The 17715-nt window shown below is 37.5% G+C and overlaps 1 protein-coding gene across 2 annotated transcripts in view; it reads right to left on the reverse strand.

Annotated features, from left to right (window-relative positions):
• akap12b (A kinase (PRKA) anchor protein 12b) overlaps nucleotides 1–17715 on the reverse strand; it is a 136687-nt gene that overhangs the window by 40301 nt on the left and 78671 nt on the right. Inside the window, exon 2 of one of the 2 annotated variants that reach the window (XM_062044580.1) lies at nucleotides 8391–8466. The exons of the other annotated variant lie outside the window; for it this stretch is intronic. Within the exon in view, the coding sequence (XP_061900564.1) occupies nucleotides 8391–8466 (76 nt within the window). The remainder of the gene's footprint in view (nucleotides 1–8390; nucleotides 8467–17715) is intronic. 2 annotated transcript variants of the gene reach the window in all.

Consider the following 17715-nt stretch of genomic DNA (forward strand, 5'->3'; position numbering starts at 1 on the left):
TAATATCTACGGCTTTTCAAACACACAAGCGAATGCAACGCATACTTGGTCAACAGCCATACAGGTCACACTGAGGGTGACCGTATAAACAACTTTAACACTGTTACAAATATGCGCCACACTGTGAAACCACACCAAACAAGAATGATAAACATATTTCGGCAGAACATCCGCACTGTAACACAACATGAACACAACAGAACAAATACCCAGAATCCTTTGCAGCACTAACTCTTCCGGGACGCTACAATATACACCGCCCGCCCACCCACCCAACCCCAACCCCCCACCTCAACCCCCCCACCCCCACCGCAATCTCCTCATGCTCTCTCAGGGAGAGCATGTCCCAAATTCCAAGCTACTGTTTTGAGGCATGTTAAAAAAAATAATGCACTTTGTGACTTCAATAATAAATATGGCAGTGCCATGTTGACATTTTTTTCCATAACTTGAGTTGATGTATTTTGGAAAACCTTGTTACATTGTTTGATGCATCCAGCGGGGCATCACAACAAAATTTGACATAATAATTTGTTAATTCCACGACTATATCGGTATCGGTTGATATCGGAATCGGTAATTAAGAGTTGGACAATATCGGAAAATCTGATATCGGCAAAAAAGCCATTATCGGACATCGCTACTTGCAACTTTAACAAACAATTCATTCGGAATAAGAAACAGTTAAATTAATTCCCACTTTTATTAAATTAATGAAAATGTGTGCAAAACTAGACCATAAGTTCCCGATCATAAAGGAACTGGTCGGATCTCTCGGTGAGGTGGCTTGCTGCAGTCAGCCAAATTTTAGAACTATCGGTATTACTTTATTTACAATAAATAAATCGATCATCGGCGTTTACTAATCAATTCTACAATTGTCCATGCCCGAATTGCGATGCATCTAAAAATGTATCATTTCCCCCACCTCTTGTCAACACTGCCGCACATCTGACATGAAGACATCATGGGTGTGTGTTTGTGCACTGGAATGTGTGTGTTTTTGTCCTTTTGATGTGCAGCCTGTCCTTTTGTTGTGTTTGGCCGCAATCAGTCCGATTGCGCTTCCTGACTCCCACAGTGCACCGCTGGCTTTTATCAGGTTCCACATGAGAGGTAGAGAAGGAATACTTTCATACCTTTTCACTCTCATGCTATCTTTTCCATTCTGTCAATACCTCCCTTTCCTAGCACTCCCTGAGCTCCTTCTATCTGCAGTCTGCTTTTTTTTTTTTTTTTTTTACAACTTCACTTGTTTACGTCTTCATTTGTCTCCCTTTAAGTGATGGCATGTTACATTAATAACGGCAGGAAAGTTTTCATGCATGGACTGCGGCTGCTCATTCATCATGATCCTGCTCAATTTGTCATTTTCATAGCACATTAAAATGTATGATTACTAACATATGCCAGGAAATGAGAGAGAAACAGAAGATCCCTGGTGAAATATTACTATAATTAAGACTTGTCTGCTTAACTTTTTTTAAAGGTGCTTATTAAACCTGAAAAATATTTTCTAATCACTTTAGTTGGACTTTAAATACTTTCGATAGACCAAAGAACTACATCAAAATGTATGTATTACGTTATGTGATATCATTATTTTGATCAACAATTATGCTATCAATCAGTTGTGTGCGGAAGGCACTTATCTACAAGTTATTTCTTGAATTTAATAGTGTTTTTTATCTTCTTTATCAAAGTGCTGTCACACGCAACTTTCTTTGGCTCCATGATGGCTTATTTTGCAGTTGTACAAAGTGTTAAAAAAGCCCAGACACTGAGTTATCTACTTTTAGGATTATTTGTTTGGGCACTTGATTTACAGGGAACGATACACCAGCAAGTTAGGTTAAATTAGGTCAGTCCATGTCATAACCAAAACAATATGCAAAAATGTTATAACATTTGGCCAATACATTTTTGTGAAACTGAATTATAAAAAAAGTGGGGTGTAGAAAAACCCGGGTTCTGCAATAATCCTGAAAAAAACGTGTAGTTTCATCCATCGTACCAAAAACAAATCAAGCAGTTAGCATCAATGCTACTGTAATGCTTAACTTACATAGTAGGTGTAGTTTTTATGGTTCATTTATCAATCTTACCTACTTTTAAAGCAGCCAAAATAACACTTTTTAAAATTAAAGCCTGACTTCACATGCTGTAGGGCTCAAGGTTGTATAACTGGAAATTTGACAATTAATAAATAAATAAAAATAAAAAAAGGTAGCCAGAAGAAAAAAACATTTAACAGGAAGTGGATTTCCATTTGGTTTGGGAAAGCAATAAGCACGTATCGGCTTAAGCAATAAGGACAAAAGTATTGTGGAAAAAGAATCAATCAATTTATGTGTTCTTTGTAACCTTAACCTCAAAAAGCATAGGAAAAAAACTAATAAGGTACTGATGTTTCACTCATTTTACACACAGACCTAAAAAGTAGACACTATGGCAGTACAAGCACATACTCCGAGGCCATAGTCAAATTACTGGACTGTTTTAATTAACTACAACTGGGGCTGTGAAGTAAATCTATTTTTTAATTAGATTAAGCACATACTCGCTTGCATAATTAAAAGTATTTTAAGAAAAGACCCCAATATTGGTGCACAAATGCAATGTTATTGTCAGAATGTCATCCAGGAACGTTTGTGAACATTTTACTTGAATGAATGTCATATATTTGCACAAAACCTGGTAACAATTCCAGGCTGTATTTTGGAGTGAAATTTGCATCCCATTTTAACAGCTTTGTCATGAAAATGCTGCCTCTTTGCTAGGCATTGCAAATAAAAACAAGTTCTTAATTGCCTTACCATGATAAAATAAAGGTTAAATAAATATACAAATACATGTAAACTATGAAGTAGGTTGCTAAATGTTTATATACCACATACATACCCAAAAGATTTAGCGCTGTAGACAGGAACAGTAAGTAAGTCTAAAATAAACAGAAGGATGACAATTGTGCCATTTGAACAATAAACAGTTGATATATTCTTACATGTTGCTGTTCCTGCTTCGTCTACACAAGAAACCAACAAACATTATTAGACAGTTGATGCGTGTATTTGAGCAATAATCAGAAACAAATAAGATTGGCCAAAATATGCGGAGATGTTGCTGGTAGTAGACAAGTGCGATGTCGCACTTCATCTGTGGGGATTGCTTGAATTTGAGTGAATTGGCGGAATTGCGACATTGCAAATTCCTGAAAAGACTGATTGCTGATAAGCATTGCCTGTCCAGTTAATATTAGTGGCAGGCCGTGCGTTTCTCACCTAGGCCTCCAGGGATGTCTTACTTAGTCGGACTTCACCTCTCAAAATACTGTAATTTATGTCACCACATGGACACGGCTTGAGGTACTATACAGAAACCCACTTGCACACATTGAACACTCAACAGTGTACAAAACGGTCTATTTTTCAATAAACCCGCTTCAGCAGTTAAAACATATCTTACGTGGTACTGTCAAAATTAAAATAATTGTATAAAACAAATGAAACATGAAAAAATTAAGAAATAAAATATATAAACTCACAATTTGTAGCACCCATTCGACGCCGTATAAGCCAGTGGTACCGCTCGTAGTCGGTAGTTGGTCGTAGTCGGTTGATTTGTGTGAAAGTTGCGTGCAAACCATTTCACCGCCGGGATAGCTTCCGGTGTCGGCCGACCTCGTCTCACAAGATGTAGTTTCTCTTAAGTATCCTTCTTGAAAATGGCTTTGCAAATATATATCTGCCACCTAATCAACATTTTGCTCTCCTTCTTTGTACCTGTCATGTCTGTTGATCATGTTTTTGTTTTGGCCATGTGCTGTTTATTTTTTGGACTCTTTTTAGTTCCTGGTTGTGCACTGCCTTGTTTGTTTGTTACCTTGCCAACCCATTAGTTTTCACCTGTCATGCCCCGCACCTGTTTCACGTTTTGAGTCACGCACCGGTTTTCACTGATCATGTCACTATTTAAATCTGTCTGTTTCTGTTGTTCGTCCTGGCGACCTCACACTATCTACACACCCTTATGATCCATGCTGCTCTTTTTCATGCCCTTTTCTCGTCAAAGTAAGTTTTCTTTTTTCAGCCCACAGTTAGTGTTTTTTTGTTTCATTGTTCATAGTTTCTGCCTTTGTGCAAGTTTTGTGTTTATAGCCAAGTTTTGTACTTCCGCCTTTGTGCGCGCTTTTTGTTTTCATAGTCAAGTTTTTACCTCCGCTGTGAGCGCCTTTTGTTTATTCTTTTTTGAGTGTTTATATTAAATCATGTATTTAAATTCACGCCTTGCCCGCGCCAATTTTCCGTTGCCTTCCGGAGAAACAAAACCCAAGGACCAAGTCTTGACAGTACCGGTGAGTTTTCTGTGACTTTCTATGGCTCGTATGGCTCCGGTGCCACTTCCTGTTTTTGCAACTTGTGATTGGATACTCACTTGGGACTCCTAAGTGAGTATCCAATCACAGCGTAACTTAGACTTAGACTTAGAAAGAAGGCCTCACTGACAACAACTCGTGATCTGATTGACTGTCGCAATTGTCTATCAACTGTATGTGTCCATTCACTTACAGTGCACAGACGCCTGCATTGTTGATTCTGAAGGCCCCGGGCAGATTTCCTACAGCATAAGCTAGCTGAATTTTGATTGGATACAAACTCTAACCAAATAACAACAGCACTGAAAGGAGCATGATATGACATAAAGAGAATATGAATAATTTTAGATATTTAGGGAAAGTAAATAAAAAAAATACTTTTATCTTTAATTATGATCATGATTTATGGTTATGTTAGGCCAGCCGAGAAGGCCTTTTTGGCCCTGACGGCACACCACTGGTTAATATAGGTCCTTTGAGGGCAACAGGTTGACTTTGTAACTGAAAAATGTTATAACTATTATTTACTAATATTTACTATTATTTCCTACAGGATTTTTTTTCATATTATAGAATTCTTATGCTTTTATTTTATGTTACAATTGCTACAAACACTTATTTTATAATCTATATATAAAAAATATGTGGAATATGGATAATAAATTAAATCTTTAGTGTTACATCATCCATCAGTGTCCCCCCACCCCTCCTCTTCAGTGACTTATTTTTCCTCGGAAATAATTAACGAACAATAACGAGGAGGCCCTTTCAACAAGTCGCTTACTCTCTTCCGTCGACAAGCTACATCACCTCATCCGAACTGAACCCGCGCGCCAAAGAGAAGTGTAGGGTTACACCATAAATGGACTGAGTTGCTTAATTAAATAGCTTATTAAAGTGCTTATTTGAGAGAGCGGTATGTGAGACTTCTCAGCGTTTTAAGTCGTTTTGGGTTACCCTATCCCCTTTGGCCATAACATATTATGAAGCACGCAGGCTGCTTTTGTGCAGGGGCCCCGGGTCACAGCCTGCTAAATATTTAGGGAGGGTGTACACGCCCCTGCGGCTATCCCAGATCGAGGTTGACACAATAGAGATGGCAAAAAAAATAAGCAGATGCAGCTGTGGCGATGGAGCGCTGCAGGTTGAGGATGAAGGTGCGCAATCATAATAAATTGGAGACATCATGGTGTCCTGACAGCACCTCCAGACTTGCTATGTTATTGTCCACGTTTTCAGACAGACTAATTAAGACAAAGAGCACATTCCTACATTTCCAAGACCAATGGGGTCTGAAAGGTTGGTTCTAGGACCACCCCAAGCTAAATTGGGGCCCTAAGAATTGTTTTTATTTAGAGGCCCCTACATCCGATTACAACATACACTACCGTTCAAAAGTTTGGGGTCACCCAAACAATTTTGTGGAATAGCCTTCATTTCTAAGAAAAAGTATAGACTGTCGAGTTTCAGATGAAAGTTCTCTTTTTCTGGCCATTTTGAGCGTTTAATTGACCCCACAAATGTGATGCTCCAGAAACTCAATCTGCTCAAAGGAAGGTCAGTTTTGTAGCTTCTGTAACGAGCTAAACTGTTTTCAGATGCGTGAACATGATTGCACAAGGGTTTTATAATCATCAATTAGCCTTCTGAGCCAATGAGCAAACACATTGTACCATTAGAACACTGGAGTGATAGTTTCTGGAAATGGGCCTCTATACACCTATGTAGATATTGCACCAAAAACCAGACATTTGCAGCTAGAAGAGTCATTTACCACATTAGCAATGTATATAGTGTATTTCTTTAAAGTTAAGACTAGTTTAAAGTTAACTTAATTGAAAATAAGGACATTTCAATGTGACCCCAAACTTTTGAACGGTAGTGTATTTTCATTTTTTTTTCCATTCTTAAATATTTTTTATAGTATTTGACTCAAACTTGAATTGAATTAGATGCATGTTTTGGACTAAAATGAATTAAATATTTTTAATGCAAAATAACAAAATATAATTTCAAACGTATTTATTAAACCTTATTGCCTCAACTGGGTTCGACCCAAATAGGATCAGACCAGTAAGACCAGGATACTAACACTGCGCACCATAGGGTCCAGGGACAATGTAGTGGGAAATTATCAGTGACAGGGAAGGAAGTGGAGTGGATAATTATGTAATCAAATTTCATAAGAAGTGCCCTGTCATAATTGACATTTTACTTGCGTCTCTCTCTCTCTCTCTCTCTCATATATATATATATATATATATATATATATATATATATATATATATATATATATATATATATATATATATATATATATATATATATATATATATATATATATATATATATGTATTTCATTTCCGTTGAGCTTTTACTTCATCTTACTTACTAAATCAGTCACAGCAACAATCTGAATGTTATGTTATCACTACACCTTAACCGTAATCTGACCACGGAAGTGAAGCACCACCCACCGAACGAGGCGCGCAGAAGGTGTTTGCTGCCGGGATGTCGCTTTTCTCACGGCGAAAAACAGTCCTTTCTTGTCAGGAGAACAACTTGCCATGGCTTTGAACGTGATATTTATAAAAAGTTGACTTTCCTTTGTCTATTTCTGCTCGCTTGTGGCTCATCAGTAGCAAGTGAATTGCAGCCAAGTTCCCTCTGCTACGGCACGGCACGAGGGTCAAATAGAAATTTAAAAAATTAAAATTAAAAATTTAAAAATGTCTGCCGTTATTGAAATTTATAGTTCATGCGTCATTATCACGTTAACTTTGACAGCCCTATATATATATAAATATATATATATATATATATATATATATATATATATATATATATATATATATATATATATATATATATATATATATATATATATATATATATATATATATATATATATATATATATATATATATATATATATATATATATATATATATATATACACACACACACACAGGTATATATTTATTTTTTTAAATGTTTTTATTTATATATATATATATATATATATTTACACACACAGGTATATATATATTTATTTTTTTTAAATGTTTTTATATATATATATATATATATATATATATATATATATATATATATATATATATATATATATATATATATATATATATATATATATATATATATATATATATATATATATATTAATGTTTTTATTTTTTTTAAATTTTTTGTCTTGTCCTCCTCTTGTCCCCACAATTTCCCTTTGGGTCTTCTTTTTTTGTCTTCTGCTTTCTAACCCCTCCTGCACCGGTTCCACTGCACCAAACATTACATATTCACACATTTATTGAGGTCAAATACAAATAAGGCAAAAGACAAGTATCCCACACTTCTCTTTTGTAAAGTAAATATGTACAGCAGATATGTGCATCTACATCAACAATACTATTTGCCTCAGCGGCTGGACAGGAGAGATTAAAAAAAAACAATTTAGGACGTCCCGCGGTCCAGATTGTGTACACTGGTGGGCCGGATTTGGCCTGAGGACTATAGTTTGGGGGCCCTGATCTAAAGGAAGGGGCAGCCATGGTTGGCGCTATAATGTTATATATCTTCCTGAGAACACGCATTCTCTGCGGTGGACATCTATTTTTGGTCAATTTTTAGAGTTATATATTTCTGAAAAAAAAAGATGTCCACTGCAATGGATGCTGGTTCTCAGGAAGATACACACAAAACTTATCCCCACCTTCTACCATCCTAGTCACGGCCGTTGTGTCCTTGGGCAAGACACTTCACCCTTGCTCCTGATGGGTGCTGGTAGCGCCTTGCATGGCAGCTCCCTCCATCAGTGTGTGAATGTGTGTGTGAATGGATGAATGTGGAAATACTGTCAAAGCGCTTTGAGTACCTTGAAGGTAGAAAAGCGCTTTACAAGTATAACCCATTTATCATTTATTTACCTACCTTCTGAAAGAATTCCAGACACACACACACACACACACATGCAACCACAAGGTAAATAAACATCACATACCTTCTGCCAGTGTGTTGTCCTCTGAGTGTCCATTCAAACTTGTCAGACTGGAGATTTGTCCATTCTTCTGCAGGGGCTGAAAGAAGAGGGATACATGTTTTACTAGAAGCATATTAAGCAGCTACAGTGATTTGTTTACACTTAAAAGTAGTAAAGTAGCTATCCAGGTTTCTTTAAAAAATATGTAAAAAAGCTGCATTTCTTGGTCGTGGGTGAATGTCGAGTTTCCAAAATAGACAGTATACATGTGTGCAACTGTCCAAATAAGAGCTTATACATTGCTTTTCAGACAGGTGCAAAATTTAAGATCGTTCTTAGGCGTCCTTTTAGTTTGCCTGGTAATAAATAGTTGTACTGTTAAACTTTCAGATGTTGTCCGAACGTTTCACAAGTATGCAGAAAAATGGAGGTGCATTGAATGTTCTTATGTATTGATCTTTATTTAAATATATAAACAACATTGACATCAAGAGCTCTTTTACAAAAGGGGAACTGGCCAAGAGGTCAGCATTGCATGTCATCACAAATGTGAACATTTTAGAAGTAGTAAATAGACTGATGCAAGCCTGGGCAATTATTTTGACTCGGGGGGGGCAAATTTAGAGAAACAATAATACAAAACCTCACAATAATGTCTGATTGAATGCTAAAAAAAAACGGAATGGAATTTTACATTTTTTTATTGAATGAGACACCCAGAATGTACATGACAATAAAGAATGTGGAATTTATAATATTAACTATGAACGATAAAACACTGAATATTGACAACATATGAAGGTCACACACCCCTCGATCGTCATTTTTTACAATCAAGCAAAACGCAACAAAAATGCAACAAACAGCGAAATATGAACGTGAAGGGTAAAAAAAACCCCACCTACAATCTGATACATGTGATATATCACTAAGCTTTAGAACTTTGTTGTAAAAATCTCCTTCCGCGTCTGTCCCTGACACCCACATTTCAGGCTGGCCGTTCTGGAAACACTGTGTGGAAACGCTCCCCACCCACACTGTTTGGTGCCTCGTCTGAGCTGCTGTGACTTAGATTACCATAGTAACTAGGATATTATGCAAAAGCGCAGATTACAACCATTGAAAGACTTTGTATAGATCAAGACTTACAGTAATTTAAAAACATCACTGCACGTCATAAAGGCAGCTACAGTTTCCATCTTAAAAATCTAAAAATAGTATTTGGGAATGTCCGGTGGGCCAGATTGAAAAGCTTAACGGGCCGCATGCCGCCTCCGGGCCTTGATTTGCCCAGGTCTGGACTAATGACTGCATAACAAAGTGCTTTACATGATGAAAGTGTGGCATAAGCTACATTCGTTTAGAACAGATCAACAATTTAAAAACCCAAACACTGTCCATTGGACTTGTTTTTCAGAATTGCACAAACAGCACTAAAAGAAATGAGCTCTGACAATTTCAGTGTGGTCTGTAGGGTGTTCCAAGCAAAGGAGGCGACGAGACGTATTTTTCCCAAAGCGGTCCAAGCAAGATATAAATTTCCCTGTCGAACATATAGGGCATAATGACTGTGGCTTCTCTGTGGGAGAAAGATTAAATTGGATGGAGCAAGGCCAAGGAAAGCCTTGTAAATCAAAGTCATCGAATGAGCTCATGTGCGCATACAAAGAAGGCTCTGACATAGAAACAAAAGACAATGCAAACTATAATCTATATATAAGATATGAGGATATGACTGCAATTGGTGGATATGTAGGGACCTTCATCTTTAGCTTCTACAATAAAGAATCAGTGTTACTATTAATGTCGAAATAAGGTAAAAAAAAATGCATGAATGCTTAATGACCAAACTCAGAAATATGCAGGTGTTGAATATCTGTAACACAGGTGTCAAACTCAAGGCCCAGGGGCCTGATCTGGTCCGCCACATCAATTTGTGTGGCCCCTGAAAGCGTGGAAATATGTGTAAATAATGTACATTATCTTTCCTTAATAAATGTATTACAAAAATAAATGTACCGCGTACAATTACATATATTTATATAATAATCTCTACTGAGATCGATAGGTTCTCTCAATCAATCAATCAAAGTTTATTTATATAGCTCTAAATCACGAGCGTCTCAAAGGGCTGCACAAGCCACAACGACATCCTCGGCTCAGATCCCACATCAGGGCAAGAAAAAACTCAACCCAATGGGATGACAATGAGAAACCTTGGAGGGGACCGCAGATGTGGGGACCCCACCCCTGGGCGACCGATGTAATGGACGTCGAGTGGATCTAGCATAATAGTGTGAGAGTCCAGTCCATAGTGGATCTAGCATAATAGTGTGAGAGTCCAGTCCATAGTGGATCTAGCATAATAGTGTGAGAGGTTGTGAGTTCAAACCATACAAAGACCATACAATAAAAATGGGACCCATTGCCTCCCTGCTTGACAGTCAGCATCAAGGGTTGGAATTGGGGGTTAAATCACCAAAAATGATTCGCGGGCGCGGCCACCGCTGCTGCTCACTGCTCCCCTCACCTCCCAGGGGGTGATCAAGGGTGATGGGTAAAAATGCAGAGGATAATTTCACCATACCTAGTGTGTGTGTGACAATCATTGGTACTTTAACTTTAATATTAAAACAAAATATTTTATCACCATACATTTCAAAACAATGTTATTGTTCAAATAAAGATAAATACTTAAATATCTGCTTGACTTACGATTTCAAAGCAAGTAATCCAACAAACTGTTCATGTAAAACTTTTACAGTAAACATTTTTTTCAGTAAAATCCACTTTCAATATAGAGTAATAATACACTATAAAACTCATCAACCGTAGATTTTACAGTATAAAAAACTTGCATGAATTTTTACGTAAAAAACAGTTCTACCGTTTTTCCATTCCATTTAATTTAATTCGATGCATTTTTTTATTTTTATATGCTTTAAAAAAACAAACCCGGCAAATATTACGATAAAATTGTGGCGACTGAGCTGCCAGTTTTATACGGTACCATCTAAAGATTTGGTTTTGTACAGCGTACGTAAAAGAGACACAATTATACACATGTTTTATATATACACATTTATATCCATACTGTGTATTATTCACTGTTAAAAACGGCCCTCTGAGGGCAATCATATCTGCGATGTGGCCCTCAATGGAAACCAGTTTGACACGCCTGATCGATAAGGACGTATTATTGACGATAAACATGGAAAATTACTGAGCGATCCTAGTTTTAAACACACTAAGTATTTTATATCCTTCAAAAGGAATTTGCCTTTGGGGGACCGTGGTGGTCCAAGGGTGACAATTTGGACGAGGTGGGCTGACAAAAGAGGGAAGAGTCAGGTGTTGGGGGGTGGGTGTCGGTGGTAGTGGGGGCGGGTTGTGTCTGTGGAATTTTGGAGGAGAGGGCAGGGAATCCTGGGAATGCCAGTCATGTGGTGGACTAGGGCAGGGCAGGGTCAGCGCAAGGCCAAAGGTCAAGCGGATGGTTTGCATGTCGAGTCTGATCAGATGCGCTGATGGGCGTAGAAAGGCAAAAATGACAGAGGGTGTGTGTGGTCCTGATTGCACCAGGTTGTTCAGAAATAGGTGTGAAAAAAAATCAACAGCTTGTTCACTCACTGTCTTCTTCTGCAGCGACTTTTCCTCGACAAAATAAACATATGCAAACATTATTCTGGATATTTCAGCCATTCCAAAGCAGCAACATATTTGGATGACACCCTTGTCTTGCATTTTTGTAGCACACATCTGCTTTTTGTCCCAAAGCAGGGTGTCTTCTCCATGGTGTCATTTTCCAGTGTTTCACGAAGGAGGAGCTTGTAGTCCTTGCTATTGTACGGCTGTCAGTCCAAGACGGTCACTGCCAGGAGAAAACACTCTCCTGGGGTCTCTGATTCACTGATTAGGCGGTGTTCAGTTCTGTGTCATGTTAACTTGTTAACATACTCATTGTGTGTGTGACTTGAGCCCTTCTTTGTATCAGCTCAGAGAGATTCTGTCTATGCTGGTGTTGAACGAGTAGAACTCCGTCTTCTGCCACAGGAACTACTAGAAACTAGAAAACTGGAAAACACTCCCACCGCTTTTGTCTCTGCGGGGTCATTAGCATACACACACAGAAACGTCATCGTGAAGTAATTTAGTAGAAATGATCCAAATTTTTGGACAATTGGTGAAAGCTTCGAGAAAATCCGCCCATAACTTTTTAAGTTATGTTCCTGGCTAACTAACTAGCTGACAGACAAACAAACCAATGACAACAATTACATAACCTCCTGGCGGACGTAAACATACAGGAGTGGAATATTGATTGATTGAGACTTTTATTAGTAGGTTGCACAGTGAAGTACATATTCCGTACAATTGACCACTAAATGGTAACACCCGAATAAGTTTTTCAACTTGTTTAAGTCGGGGTCCACTTAAATTGATTCATGATACAGATATATACTATCATATATACTATCATCATAATACAGTCATCACACAAGATAATCACATTGAATTATTTACATTATTTACAATCAGGAGTGTGGAGGGGGGGTGGGGTGGGGGGGGGGGGGGGTATGGACATCAAGTAGTGGACATAGAGAGAGAGAGAGAGAGAGAGAGAGAGAGAGAGAGAGAGATCAGAAGGCATAAGAAAAAGAATCTGCATTTGATTGTTTACATTTGATTATTAGCAATCCGGGGAGGGTGTTAGTTTAGGGTTGTAGCTGCCTGGAGGTGAACTTTTATAGCGGTTTTGAAGGAGGATAGAGATGCCCTTTCTTTTATACCTGTTGGGAGCGCATTCCACATTGATGTGGCATAGAAAGAGAATGAGTTAAGACCTTTGTTAGTTCGGAATCTGGGTTTAACGTGGTTAGTGGAGCACCCCCTGGTGTTGTGGTTATGGCGGTCATTTACGTTAAGGAAGTAGTTTGACATGTACTTCGGTATCAGGGAGGTGTAGCGGATTTTATAGACTAGGCTCATACTTTATGTATACTTTATGTAACACACTGCTCTCATGGGGCATTCAAGGAAACTGGGAGGTAAGGGCCTTCCAAGGACAACCTTGAAGCATTCCAATCAAAAGTAAACAAAAAACATGGCAGATGACCACGGTATGTCCAATGTGTCTAAAAAAATATATATACCGTATTTTTCGGAGTATAAATCGCTCCGGAGTATAAATCGCACCGGCCGAAAATGCATAATAAAGAAGGAAAAAAACATATATGAGTCGCACTGGAGTATAAGTCGCATTTTGGGGGGAAATTTATTTGATAAAACCCAACACCAAGAATAGACATTTGAAAGACAATTTAAAATAAATAAAGAATAGTGAACATATTTGAAAGGCAATTTAAAATAAATAAATAATAGTGAACAACAGGCTGAATAAGTGTATGTTATATGACGCATAAATAACCAACTGAGAACGTGCCTGGTATGTTAACGTAACATATTATGGTAAGAGTCATTCAAATAACTATAACATATACAACATGCTATACGTTTACCAAACAATCTGTCACTCCTAATCGCTAAATCCCATGAAATCTTATACGTCTAGTCTCTTACGTGAATGAGCTAAATAATATTATTTGATATTTTACGGTAATGTGGTAATAATTCCACACATAAGTCGCTCCTGAGTATAAGTCGCACCCCCGGCCAAACTATGAAAAAAACTGCGATTTATAGTCCGAAAAATACGGTATTTAAAAAAAAAAACTTTTTACAGATTTTACTTTTATGTAGATATACAGTGGAACTTCATTGAATCGAAAATACTGAAATTCCACGACATAGTGAATTTGCAAACAGCTAAAATTATACACAAAGCATACTATAACCTGCTACCCAAGAATATACAACAATTCTTCTCAACAAAAAAGGAGAAATATAATCTTAGAGAAAAATTTAATTTTAAACATTTGTATGCACGTACAACACTTAAGACCTTCAATATATCAGCATGTGGAATTAAATTATGGAATGGATTAAGCAAAGAAATGAAACAATGTACTAATATGATCCACTTCAAGAAACTCTTCAAACTTAAAGTGTTTACAAAGAAGAAGAACCATGATAAACAGTCTGAATTTATGTCATTCATCCGTTCATTTTCTAGATAATCTTACTCCTCTCACCATATGAAATATAACTTACTTCACCAATTATTTATTTATTTATTTTTATTGTTATTACTTATGGAGTATATTGTGATTAAATTGAGAACAGGAAGTGAACAAAAGTTTTAGAAACTGCTATGTAAAGGGGTAGGATTAAATAAGCTCTGCTTCTTCCTACTCCTTTTCGAACATGTTGAATAGAGAAACTAGAAATTGTGATGTATCATGTTGTATGCACGCATGTTCGAAATAAACTCAAACTCTAAAAGTTCAGCCAAATTAATAAAAACTGCAATAGCAGGTTGCCTATAGCTAAAACTGTTTATTGAGCCGGTGCTAGTTAGTGACTCGTAGACTTGTAGAGCACACATACGTCAGGAGACTTTGGGGTTAACGTTTACAAACATAGGTGTTAATCAAAATATTAAGGATATGACGAAGAACATATTTATTTCTTGGAACATTCCGAATTTATTGTGATTTCGCAATTTTTTTGCCGTATTACAAAGATTGACAATTTTTTATTAAAGGCTATTCCATGATCCCCACTAGTGTTGTCCTGAGACCAATATTTCGGTACCAAAATGTATTTGGATACTTTTTGGTACTTTTCGATACTTTTCTAAATAAAAGTGGACCACAAAAATGTAATTACTGGCTTTATTTCAACAATAAATCTTACGGTACATTAAACATATGTTTCTTATTGCAATTTTGTCCTTAAATAAAATCGTGAACATACAAGACAACTTGTCTTTAAGTAGTAAGTAAGCAAACAAAGGCTCCTAATTTAGCTGCTGACGTATGCAGTAACATATTGTGTCATTTATCATTCTATTATTTTGTCAACATTATGAGGGACAAGCTGTAAAAATGGATTATTAATCCACTTGTTTATTTACTGTTAATATCTGCTTACTTTCTCTTTTAACATGTTCTATCTACACTTCTGTTAAAATGTAATAATCACTTATTCTTCTGTTGTTTGATACTTTATATTAGTTTTGGATGATACCACAAATTTGGGTATCAATCCGATACCAAGTCGCTACATACATTACAAACATAATATAAAAAAAATTTAAACGAAAGAAGATTTTAATCATAGTAGTATCGACTAGATACGCTCCTGTACTTGGTATCATTACAATGGATGGCAGGTGTAGATCCACCCATGGCATTTGTTTACATTCAAGAACGGCGTCATTAGCGGGGACGCCGGTGAGCTACGGTGTGTAGTGAAACATGTTTAGCTATTCCTCGTCCTGCAGGGATGATACTTGTAAGAAACATACTTTATTTGTCGCAATGGAGGCGAGGATTAGTGATTCAGAAGTAGCTAAAACATTGCCGACGGACGTTTGCCGCTAGCTAGCTAACCATGTCTTAAAGCACCTCTTCCTGAGGGCGTTTCAGTGTTATAACTTCACCTTTGTCTTTAGTTTTTAAGCCAAAATGCGTCCATTCTCCCTTTTCTGTCTACACACCGTGTCTGCTTGTGAGTACTCTGTGATTGTGCGCTGCCGAACATGCTCATCTGCTTGTAAACCAGCAATGACACGACGTGACGACGACGGGAGGGGATGGCGGTGGGGTGGGAGACCTGTACTTTTTAGAGGCGGTATAGTACCGAATATGATTCAGTAGTATCGCGGTACTATACTAATACCGGTATACCGTACAACCCTAGTCCCAACCCCGTTGCAAAAATAAAAAAATTCAGGTTATCACAACTAAGACCTGAAATTGAACCAGGCCAAAACTGGTAGGGTTTTCCAAATCGCTGAATTATTTTCTTAGACAAGTTCAGCTTCCAGTTAAACATTTTTTTGGTTTGGCCCACGCCATTGTGGTCCACCACAAAGACTTGAAGACAGACTTAGACAGTCCACCAAAAGGGCATAAAAAGACAAGGTAACAACATCTGCTTTGGGAAAAACCACATCGAGGAAAACTGGGGTTTGTTTTTCGTCTGGTCTTATAGCATTGTGACACGGTGGTTTGGATCAGAATGGTCTTGTGCATTAAGAATAAGTCTGTCTAGGATTACTGAAGTAATCCGCCTAGCACCGGCTGATACTTGGGGAATCCTCGCAGGATAAAACATTACATTAAGAAGCCCCCCGTGTAGTAAAATTGCTCCATCATCGCACTTTTCTCTCAATGCTTTGATTCTGCCGGCTTCATTTACTTTTTGGCTGCAGCCTTCAGTGGCCAAAAGAGAGACGACCTGCTGTCTCCTAAATCACTCCACAGAGGCCGGCAGAGGAGATTTATATCTCTTAAAGCTAACAAAGAGCTGGGGGACGCTAATGGAAGAGAAGAGGCTCGCTGTCTAATTCATTCATACAAAGAAAACATGATGCAGAAGTCAGTGGGGAGGGTCTCAGATAAACTGACACGACAGTAGCAGCATCGCGACGGGAGCTAACAAGCTTAGAGATACAGGGTTGGGGGGCGGTCACAGGTTCTTTGCCGTAGTTAACCCGGCAACCTTTGACCTCAGAGGTGTGGACAGTGTCAGGGGCAGACGACAGGAGGACGATGCCGTCGGAGGCGTGGCTGCGACTGCCGAAGATAAACACAGAGAAGTGGAGCTACACCACAGGCACTATCAAATTAAGAATGTTGCTATTCAGAGTGGTCTTAACTTTATCACTTACATCAGGGGTATCAAACTCATTTCAGATGGGGGGGGGGGGGGGGGGGGCACATGGAGATAAATGTACTCCCATGTGGTAAAATCACGGCACGATAACTTAAAAATAAAGACAACTTCATTTTGTTTTCTTTGTTTAAAAATAGAACAAGCACATTCTGAAAATGTACAAATCAGTATTATATCAGTTATATCAGTAGTATATCAATATATCAGTATTAATAATATAATATATCAGTATATAACATATACAAATGTACAGTATATGATGTACATGTACAAATGTACAGTATATGATGTACATGTACACATATTTAAATATTACATATATGTTATATTTTATATTGCTACTACGGTACATTTTTAGTCTACTTTATACTTGCATTATCCTTTCCAGCCTTACACTTTCCATCCTTTGTAACTGAGCTACTGTGTGGAACAATTTCCCTTGTGGATCATTAAAGTTTGTCTAAGTCTAAGACTATGTCTAAGTCTAAGTCTAAATCATAATGTTTTTTGTTTTTTTTTACACTTACATCCATCCATCCATCCA

The sequence above is a fragment of the Entelurus aequoreus genome, linkage group LG04, assembly GCF_033978785.1.
Source record: "Entelurus aequoreus isolate RoL-2023_Sb linkage group LG04, RoL_Eaeq_v1.1, whole genome shotgun sequence".
NCBI lineage: Eukaryota > Metazoa > Chordata > Actinopteri > Syngnathiformes > Syngnathidae > Entelurus > Entelurus aequoreus.